Source organism: Strigops habroptila, chromosome 8 (genome assembly GCF_004027225.2).
Source record: "Strigops habroptila isolate Jane chromosome 8, bStrHab1.2.pri, whole genome shotgun sequence".
NCBI classification, from domain to species: domain Eukaryota; kingdom Metazoa; phylum Chordata; class Aves; order Psittaciformes; family Psittacidae; genus Strigops; species Strigops habroptila.
The window spans coordinates 34280465-34291630 of NC_044284.2; the positions used below are offsets into that span (position 1 = coordinate 34280465).

The 11166-nt window shown below is 36.8% G+C and overlaps 1 protein-coding gene across 6 annotated transcripts in view; it reads left to right on the top strand.

Moving 5' to 3' along the window:
• Positions 1 to 10368, top strand: part of ATP11B (ATPase phospholipid transporting 11B (putative)) — a 74758-nt gene extending 64390 nt beyond the window's left edge. For 3 of the 6 annotated variants that reach the window (XM_030496360.1, XM_030496356.1, XM_030496361.1), the window contains one exon: positions 1555 to 10368. Coding sequence is in view for 4 of the 6 variants with exons in the window: in XM_030496356.1 (XP_030352216.1) it covers positions 1555 to 1773 (219 nt within the window). In the remaining 2 variants the exon portion in view is untranslated. The remainder of the gene's footprint in view (positions 1 to 1554) is intronic. The other 3 variants (XM_030496358.1, XM_030496357.1, XM_030496359.1) reach the window with 2 other exon arrangements.
• Positions 10369 to 11166: the final 798 nt, after the last annotated feature.

Sequence of the window (11166 nt, forward strand, 5' to 3'; positions counted from 1 at the left end):
GGTTTCGGCTTGTATGCTTTCTGTAAGTTCATCCAGTTTTAACTGACATTCCTGTAAGCAGCACGTTAAGCAGTGTGATGGGAATATCTGGAGAGACCATGGGGAATGCGGAACAGAGTTGAGGAAGGGGCAGGGAAAGTAAAAGATGCAATGAAATACTAATTCTGCATGTGTGCTCCCTTCCTGTCCTCCCAGTTGGGATTTTTCTCTTGGATTTCCAAATGCCTCTTGTTTCTGTTAGCTGCTCCTTCTTTGTAGGACTTGTTCTGTTATGAAGCAGTAATTTGTCCAGTTGCCTGTTTGGGGGGATTAGGAAGGAATGCGTCCACTCACAGTAAATTGTTCCCATAGGAAACTCTGAGGTTCTTTGCTTTCCATGCAGTGTTGGGCAAGTGGAGATGTCATGAAAGAAAAAGGGGTTGGAAACCGAAGTCTTTAGATGACAGCCAGTGACCTTCGTGTGGTGAAAGCTGGGGGAAGCTCTTAAGGGGGCTGTGTCCTATCATAGACTTAAGATGCCTCCACCCAGGTTTCTTCATTCACTGGTGTCTGAGAGTGAGCTGAGGATAATGGATGCGCAAATTCAGCCTGTGTGTTCAGCATTTGTTTGACAAGATGCTGTCATGGAGAGGTTCAAATTAAATTAAAAGCATCCCCACACTCCACATTCTTTGTTTCCATTTGGAAAGGACTCTGAAGTCAGTTTTGGATATTCTCTCTCCAGCAGTACTAGATTTCGGTTAGATTTAGTTATGTTGCAGTTGACTAGTGTGCAAAAGTAATGTAGAGGAGCACAGTGATAGATGGCACTTAACTCCAACCATACATCTCTGTATTACTACTTTCATTTTGTTTGGGTCTTTTTCTCACCTACAAAGAATGAACAATAGAAGTTTATTATGCTAATGTTGAATTATTCTTCATGCTGTCATAAACATGACTGAACCTTTCTAATATCACCCTTGCTTGCATTTAAATAAAAGATATTTACAAAGTCAGGAATGTGCTTTTCTTCCCCATCATGCCACGGGTATCTGTGATAGTGATATAATGTAAATTATTATAGGAAGTTGCATTCTGCATTTCCTGAGGAAAAAAATATTACTTACAATCAGGTTGCTGCACTGTATTCTGCAGCCCTGGTCTAAAGCTTTCTTTAGATAGATTTCCCTTAAAATAGGGCAGACCTGCAGCTTGTATAAATTGTAGCTCCACTGAGGTTAATCAAGGCATCACAGCTTAAACTGCATGACACTGTGCTCCAGAGATTCATTAGAGCTGTAATGCAGAGAATTGCTAACTGGTTTATTTCCAACATTAAGCAGAGATGGTGCTAAACAATTTCCATATGCTTACCAAGGCTGTATTCAACCCTTGGGAAGATCAAATTTTAGGAAGGGAAATGGTAACATTATTGATCACTGTAAAATTGAAAAATATTCAACACTTGAAGAAAACCTGCTTTTGCTAAGTGTTTTCTGATAACATCTTCATTGCTAAAATCTGCCAGTACTGATTTTTTTAATTTTTATTTTCTTTTTTCCCTCTTTCCAGCTTACTGAGGCAGGTTCAGGTATCAACTGCTTGGACTCCATGTGCTGCTTCTCAGATGGGGAAACAGCATGCACATCTGTTAGAAGAATGCTGGAACGACTAATGGGAAGATGTAGTCCAACCCGGGTCAACAGGTGTGGCATTTCTCTCAATAGCCTTTGCTGCAGACGATTCTCCTATAAACTGGAACCTGATGAGCCTGCAGCAATAGATGTCTAGCAAACCAGCTGCAGGTTTTGCTTATTTAAGTAGGAAATGTAACTCTTTATTGTACTTTTTTCATTCTAAAATATTAGTTTCTTGTTTGTTTTTGAGTATTTTCTTTTGGGATGGGGAGGGGAAAAAACAGTTTTCAAATTATTTCTGTTAAAATTTAGTTCGGCTTACTACAAGTTCTTGTGTTGTATCTATCATAATTTCTCTTGATTTGTACATACTTCACTTTAGAAAATCAAGCCTTGCTGCTGTTTTTGTTCTCCTTTTCATGATTTTTTTTTTTTTCTTTTTTAAATTGCCTTCACTAATCAGGAGTTGTTTGTAAAGTCAAAAGACTCTTACCGTTTAGTTCTTGATGTACAACCTCCAAATATTTACCTTGGAGCTTGCATGACTCCTGAAGATATACAAAAGGCTCACGCTCCCCCCCTTAAATATAACTTCATTGTTAGAAGGAGAGTCTTTAAATCTTTGAGCCATTGATTGATATGAAGATGAAGTATTTTTGTAGTCTAACTTTTATAATCTATTTCTAAAATCAGAGGAATTGACAGAACAGAGCCTTCAGATTCTAAGAATTTTAAATGTTTTTTTGGTTCTGGGAGGTATGTTGTCAAAATCATGTGTGCCATTCCAAAGTATGTGCTAAATAAATCCTTTTTCCTTCGCAAACCACATGTGAAACAAACTTCAGTGGCATAAAAACATGTTAATGTAGTACATCTAAGGAGCAATACTGCTCTTGTGGTCAGCATAACCGTGAGAGAAACTCTTACTAAATGTGCTGATGTGCCATCTCCCCATTTCCAGTTAAGAGGGATAGCTAACAAACATGGAAGTATTTGGGGGTAGAAATAAAAGTAGTCTTTTGTATATCGTAATCTCTCAGTCCCTGAATGATATCACAGTCCTTCATTGGTCAAAAGGCAAACCAGAAAAAGTTGCACTTCGGATATTTTCAAGGAAACTCATTTTGTATTTGAACAACTTTGTCTCTTTTGGGTAAAGGTTGTGATATCATTCATTCAGTATTAAATCTTGTGTGGGTAATTTTCACTGACAAGCTTTGTCAGTTCTGATTCTGCCATTAGGTATTGATTTGGTATGTAGTACATCTCTGTTTTGAACTCGTGTTGAACACAGTGTCTGTGGTTTCAGTGAGTTTCTCTCTTCTGGCTTGCTTGTGAAATTAATTCAACATTTAAGCAAATCATAGGGTATGATTATGCAAAATGTTTCATTCCATGTGAAAAACAAACTGTTATTATTAAATACATTTTTAATTCAGACTCTTGCTGTATAGAAAGTGGGCATGATGTGTAAAATAAACAATTTAATAGCATTTTTAATCTACAAGGTGAGCATTTAATTGGTCTAAAAATATCAACATTTTGGTAGCAATTGAGTTTTTTGGGTATTTCCCACTTCTCTGCTTTCTAAATGAGGAACTTCTCATGCTACTTTTTTATTTATTTATTGTTATCTACTTAGGGCAGACACTTAGTTAACATTTGCCTTAGTAATATGTAGTCTTATAAGGTAGGTATGCTGTGTTTTATTTTTTTGCAGTGCATTTACATTTTTACAATGTCCTCTTTTTTCCCCCTCTGTTTTTCTGTCTTTAAGAACTTACAAATATTTATTGAAGGTAACTCATATTTGACAGAATATTAAAACCCTTTTTAAGACTGCTTTTTCTCAGGTTTCTTGTCTGCTTACCTCATGTAATTTTCAGATGAAGTCCATCAGGCTGAATAACTTTAGAGTTGTTAAAACACGGAAGTTAGTATTATGTTTAAAGTATATGCAAGACTATCTTGGTGCTACACTAAGGGCTTGAAGTTCTGTAGTTTTTGCTTCTGCCTCTGGTCGAAGTTACTGTGAACCATCTTTTAGTTTCACTTCATGTACAGTACAACTAGAAAAAATCTCAGTCTTATTTGCTTTCTTCAATGACTTTGGTTCCTTCCACTCAACATTGACGATTAAAACTTAGTCTAAAAGTCAAGGTACTAAGACTATTTTTATCCCTGGACTTTCCTGGAAATATGTGAAAGTCTTTGTTTATTTTTCTAATGTACTAATTGCTTAAATCACATAAGGCAGTTACAAGTTGTGAAATGCTGAAGGTACAGTTAAGAAATCCATTTGGTGATGTAAAAATGTTTGTAAAACTGTTTAGCCTTTGTTCACAAGCTTGAGCTGCTTTGATTTTTACCTAAATCCTCAGAGATTGTGCAATCACGAACAGGATGGTCTTTTGAGTACTTGTGCTTTATAAAACAGCTTCTTATTCAACTATGAGGTAGCTGCATATTATTTTTCTTGAATGAAGTGATGCTGGTAAATGTTGTCTGTGAGAGTGCTGTAGAACGAAGAGCACTGTTTTAAATAATGTTGCTGTAGCTAGCATGTGTTGTATTCCGTGCTCTTGATATTCTGTCAAATACGATATTCTGTCAAATATGATATTCTGTCAAATACAATAACTGAATATAAAATAAAACATGGTATCAAATTTTGATAGAAACTTTGATGAATCAAAGTTGTACAAATGCTTGGAGTAGCGGGCCACAAGAATATAGTCTCTTGTACATAATCTACTGCTTGTAAAATGTATTTGAGAAGTATTTTCTATAGCTTCAATCACCAGTTAGAATATAAAATATGTGGTGTGGTATGATAAAATGCATTTTGTCTGTCTGTTCCATTAAATTGTCTGTCAACTTGTCAATCACTAAAATATTAAGAACGCTGTATCACATACATTTCTTGTACAGTAGGCTTCATTACTGAATTGTTTGGATCTCCCATTAGCAGTATTTATGTCAAGGCATCGCATGTTAAAGTCCTGAAGAAACAGCAGATTTCTGGCAGAGGCAAACCTGGAGGGATAAATTTGTTATATTTTGATTTCTTGCCTTCCAACCTTCCATTTTTCAGCTTTTCACATACAGTGCTGTAATATCATTCAACCAGGAAGAGTATTTCTTCCTAAGTCATAACTAGTCCTTAAGAGAAAGACATTGCAAATGTCATCTAAATCAAAACCTGTCACGTTAGGTAGTTTTCCTCATGCCTTAAATTCTAACTTAAGGGATGAAATGGATTCCTGGTTGTAGATAAGTTTTGCCTACCCACAATTTTAGACAGCCTGGATGTTGAACATGAAAACACCAGTAAACAGGGTTACCACAGTCAGACTGTGTGTTCCACAAGGTTTTACTAGAATGACCTTAGGCAATATCAAACCATAGCATTCACAGAGCCTCAGCTTACACGTGCAACATCAAGATTTTCCTTGAGGCATGATGTTAAAACTTTAGTTGTAAACAGGTGTATAAACCTCTGGCCATTTTCATAGTGATGAAAATATCTGTAGCAGTAAGTTTGCCAGAAAGGTAAACATAGAACAGTTAATTACATAGTTGGCATGATTAATTGTAGTCTATTTTCAAAGGTTTTGAATGAATTGCAGGTGCCTACATGAAATTAGTAGATGAAGGAGTTACATTTACCTAATCTCTTAACACTTATCTTTTGCTTTCTTAGACTTTTCTCCTTACCTCTAGATTGTAAGTTCCCAGTCAGCCAAACTTTTCTTTTATTGTTACTTTAGATCATGGAGTTCATCGGATCCCTTCTATGCCAACGACAGAAGCATCTTGACTCTCTCCACAATGGACTCACCCACTTGTTAACAGGGACATATGTAAATGCCTTGTGGAAGCTCACACACCTATAGTAGGTTCTGAAGCAAGTTCAGTGCTACATCCCTGTCCTAGGAAAGACTAGCATCACTGCTCAATACAAACCGTGGCTTGTCTTGTGGCCTAGCATAAGTCATCTGGACAGTAATCGCTTCCAGTATTTTTTTTTTCTAATTATATCCACAAATTACTAAATATATATGTATGTTTGCTTTTTAGTTGGTTGGGGTTTTTTTTGGGGTTTTTTTTTAGGAACACTTTTACCTCCGACCATTTAATCTTTTTTGTTACTGTACGAGCAGATTGGAATCCTGCATTTGATACTTGAGACATCACTGTAGCACAGTGACATAAACTTCTCCCAAATTCGAGTGATCCAATAGAACTGAATTTGCACAATGAAACTTAAAAAAGTTTCATTTTTCATGATGACCCTTTATTCAAACACACGTTAATTTTGACTTGTCTCTTACAGATGCTGTCTTAGCAGTTTGCAGATCAGTTTTGTTATTTCCATGGATGGTTACTGTATTCTATAAGCAATCCGTTTAGTAATTTTTGAGAGTTAAATACAATTCAGATATTTTTGCTGGTTGCTGGTGTACAAATGAAAATACGTTTGCATAGAGGGCTTTGAAAAAACACTGTTAACTTTGACAAATTAATCATTTGGAATAATAAGGGATATAACAGTTAATTGTTTTCTTGAAGTATAATCCAGAAGCCAGTCATCTTATTATGCCCTGTGTGTTCTGTTAACAGTTCTTGATCCTTACATGGGAAAAAAAAGTGTAAGAATCAGTGGATAGTGCAGAAGTCTCACTAGCATAAATACTTTGAATTATTAATCCTTTTAAAGTTGGGGAATTTTTGCATGTTTTATTCTTTTTCATGTATTTATATTTGGTCATGTTGTACTTTGAAGATACAGTTAATGCTTAATTATCTTCATATATCTGAAGAATCTGAGACATTGATGGCAATGTTTTGATACCTGAGTATGCCAATAAAAACAAATTGCACAGATGGAGCTTGACATGGTACATCTTAGAGATACCTCTGTTGTCCCAGTATAAATGTGTCTGCATGTTTGGGGCGGGGTAGCAACATTTGCCTGTTTGCCCGGCTGGGATGACTAAACCTATGGTTATCTTTATATGTGGGAGATAAATTAGATATCCAAACATGGGCCCAGAAGCAGCAGCATTTTTACTAGCCTCTAGCCATAAAAACTGCTGTACCTAAGGCAATGCTCTGTGGCTGTCCCTGGGGGCAGCACCTCCCTGACACTGAAGTCCATCAATAATGGGCAGAATCTTACTGTCAGAGAGTAAAACATGTAAAGCTGCATATTCGAATTATCTCTGGGTGGCATAAACTGTAAACACCTACAAGAACTTCTTTAAGAAAGATGTGGTTAAGATTAGGATTTGAACAAAACCAGTACTAGTTGCTTTCACCCTGCCTCCATGAGTTTCCACTGTTGGCTTAAGTACTGTCCCCCAAGCAAATTACATGTCAAATACTCTTTATTTTGTAATAATCTTACCCTCCTGGTATGACATCTCAGTGGGGCCTGGCCTGCTGCCAGAGGAGTGTATCCCTCTTATTATGGTCATCCTAAATCCTCCCAACTTCAGTGAGCTGCAGGAGAGGAAGTGTTCAAGAGGTGTTGACTTTCTTTGTATTGAATGCTTCAGATTGTTCCTCACATTCCTTCGGAATGTTCCTTGCCTGTAAACAGCTCTGCTATTCCTTATTCTTGTTCATGATTTAACTGGTATTATTCCAGTTCTCCTCTTGAAACTTGTTTTTGAATTAACAAGTGGAAGCTTCACTCTAAAAAGTGAAGGCTGCAGGTAGTGCTGGATTTTCAAGATCTCATTGTTCAAGGCAACATTTGTGTAGTACAAAAATTGTCACTGCAACCTTGTTTTGAAACTCGTAGTGATTTGAATGTGCAGTACCTGAGTTTTTTGTCTCACTGGTATAGATGAAGACCAGTTCACAAATTAAAAAGTTCTTAAAAATTAATGATGAAACAGAACAAAACAAAATCAAAATATAGCAAATTTTCCTTTTAAATAACTGGTAAGTTCGGTGTTTGTAGCTTATATCTGTATCATGCCTTCAAATGCATAAGTGCAGTGATGGTTAAGCTTGAGAATTTCAGTTGTACAGTAGATCCCCACATTGAGTGTCCAGACGATGAAGATAGATTGACTGAAGATTGAGTCTGTTTGATACCTGGTTCCTATGCAGAGAGGATATAAACTGTCAGCTCTCCAGGCCCCAAGAGGACTTTTATGCGCATATGCAATAGTAATGAAATATACTTGAATTTCTTTCACCTACTCCTGTAACTAACTTTATATATAATATATATAATACTAAATCTGTTTTTAAAATAATTATTTTCTTCTTAGTTTTTCATTCTAAGTTCATACTGCTATGGGTGCCTAGGAAATAATTCTTTTAAATACTCTAATCAGATATCTGCTGTTTAGCTGTATCTTTTATGTCTAAATCAGTGTTCCACGTTTCAGAAGTACTTGTTTGTCCACGTCAACCACAGCATTCTAATCATCCCCTCAATTTGTGTGCCACGTAACCTCATCAGTCTGTGTGGTTAGTTTATCATGTACTGAAATATAAACTGCCATTTTGTATAGTAGAAGGCAGAGGTTTTGGATATATGACCCCACTCCAAGCATTGAGACTGGCTCGGCTCTGTACATAGATTTTTGGCTTTTACCACACAAGTGTGTTAATTATATTTGCGCACAAGAAGCACCATCCTATATTTGAAGAATAATTTATGTTCATTATGTGTTTCTTTAAAACCTTCCATCTCCTCCCTTTCCCCCTGCTTTCCCTCTTCCCAGTGTTTGTAAGGTCACCGACGAAACATGCATTTAAACAATTCAGGAAGAACTTAAGAATCCATCTGTCTGCCAAGGTATATTTTTCTATTTGTAGTAAATCTAAATCTATTTGCAGTAAATCTAATCATTTAGTAAAAACATAGGATTGGTTTGCGTAGGACTGGATTTTTTGGTCTGACAAATATTTTGGATGGAAGAAGTGACTGTGGTTTTGTGCTGATGTCAGAAATGTTTTAAACTTGCTTCTAATCAAAGAAGAAAGATTTTGTGTATTTCTTTGGCAGCTGAAGTGTGTGAAGCCATTCACTGTGCATTGGGTACAGCGTAGACTTCTTCCTGAAGAAGACTGAGCAAAAGGCAGCTAATTCAGTATAACACTAGCATTCATCTCACTGATTTACTGTAGGAATGGATGAGGAAGAATTTGCCATAGAAAGGAGATGTTTTAGAATTACCTCTTAGCCTCAAAATTCATAATGTATGGCAGAAAAGCCTAGAGTAGATGTTTTAAGAGTGGTGTATAGTCACTTTACTATGCAGCATCTTTAAACAAGCACCTTCTCCTTCACCCCCTTCTGAATGGGACTGAGTTCTTGGCATATTTTAGTTCTTGTTCTGTGAAAAACAGGGTTTGGTTTTGTTACTTAGAAATACAGAGTTTTAGTTGCCAAATTTATGCTTTTTTAAAAGGTGCAGTAGAAAAGATTAAGTGGGAAGATGCTCTGAATTGTTTCACAAACTAAAATGTAAATATTCCACTTAAGATATTCTGTGTATTTTTTAAGGTTGGGGGGAGAGTGGGAACAAAAAATGCAAATGAAGGAATGCTGAAAACTTTGGCTTTACATTTGCGGAATGATTTCTTGTTTTCTAGTGCAAAAGCTGATTTGAGGAATGATTATGCAACTTAGAATGCATATTAGGCAACTATAATTTCTTACTGGAAACCTTTGGTAATACTTTCAAACAGGTTTTTTTTATGACAGTATAACTTCACTATTGGAAAAAAAGAATCTCATTTTTCTAGTCGTCTTAGAAATGTCTCAAAGCTGTAGTCTACGTTATTTTTAATAGTTTTATCTGATACTTCTGTACTCTAATATTAGTGATTTTGGTGAAATTCAGTGTTCAAAAGTGTTTGATCATAACGTGCTTCTGAAGCATTTGAGAGTCTTGTTTTCTTGGTGTAAAATACCAAGTAAGTAACTCCCACTGGCACTGCCAGTTGCACAGCCATCACTGCTTTAAAAGAGTTATGCTTAGAGCTGGGCAAACCCATCATTATGGACTGATTTTAGGCTTTTTTTTTGCTCATGTTTTTTATTGGTGGTGGTTCTGTATGTTCTTTGCTTCTCTTGTTTGCTTCCAGTGGCATGATTTGCCTGGTTTCTGCTCTCTATTAGAATGACTCAATTCCTAACAGGAGGAGGAAAGATGGGATGCTCGTGGCTGTATCAGCTCTGCCAGAAGCGCAGTCGCATCAGTATTTGCAGGGCTTCTGCTTTCCATAATTTTTTTCCTTCAGCTAAATACTGCTCATAGAGGCATCAGAAATAAGGCGGTAGAGACCTTGCGTGCTGCCCAAGCTTCTGTGGCTTTTGTTGAAAGGAATGTTCTCATCATTTTGAAGTACTCACCTTTTCTCTAGCTGTTGCTACGCTATGATGTTGATTACAATAAGTACATACAATTGTCATTACTGTAGATAGATACAACTTTTTTTGTTGTTGTTTCCAGTTAGTATAAATGCATAGACATGAATAAAACCCGCAGGGCCGAAATGTTAAAGACCTCTACATCTAACATGCAGGGGGAAAAAAGTGCTGCTGTTCATGACACAAAAAGTGTGACTTGTCTGAAAGAAACCCTGAAGCGCACCTAAATGACCTGTGTTGTGTATTGATTTTGCCTCAGCCATTTTTAAAGAAATTATGAGTATGTTCTCAACCTTTTTGCCATATATAAGGTCCATATAGTTTAGGAAGGGGAAAATGATTAAAAAAGAGACCCACTTTCAGGTATAAATAAGATCTGATTACTGCAACAAAGAATAGATTTTTCACAATTCCTAGTTACGGTCCGATGAGAGATTTCAGGTCCTATGCACACAAAAATAACAAGTCATCTAGACTCCTGGGTTGGTTATTTTTTTCACAGAAGTCTGATCAAGTTCTGCGTCCTTTTTTGAATTAAAAAACCATGAATGATATCATCTCTGTAGGAATTAATTACCTTTTTAAAGAGGTTGAACCTTAATTTTAGGCATAAAAGGGGCATTGACAACTGGAAACTGTAGCAATAATTAGTACAAGGAATTTTGGACCTCTGACACTGTGGCTGCCTCATGTTATTTTTGATTCTCTGACAGCGGGTCTGTGTGCTTGCTCATTGTACAGCTTGGTCAGTAGAAGTTGTTTTGAAAATGGTTTATGAAAAATTATATTTATTAAATAAATCTTTCAGTTCTAGCTGAGTCTGTTTTAATTATGTGTTTGTTAGAGGAAAATACTCCAGAGTAATGCAAGGCTTCCTGCTCCATGTGAGAGCACCAACATGAGTGTGGAGGGCACCTTGCTGCCTTCTCTGGCTGGAGAAGTCCACCAGTAAGGTGTGGGTGGGAGGGGGGGATCCCAGCAGCACCAGCTCACAATGGAGCCAACCATCAGGTTTGCTTAGTGATGAGTTACACCATAGACTTCATTCTTCCCTCTCCAACAGCAGATGGCACTGAGCCTCCATATGGCTGACCAGCCTCTCCCCACACAACATCTACAGCTCCCTCATCTCTCTCCTGCATGTGT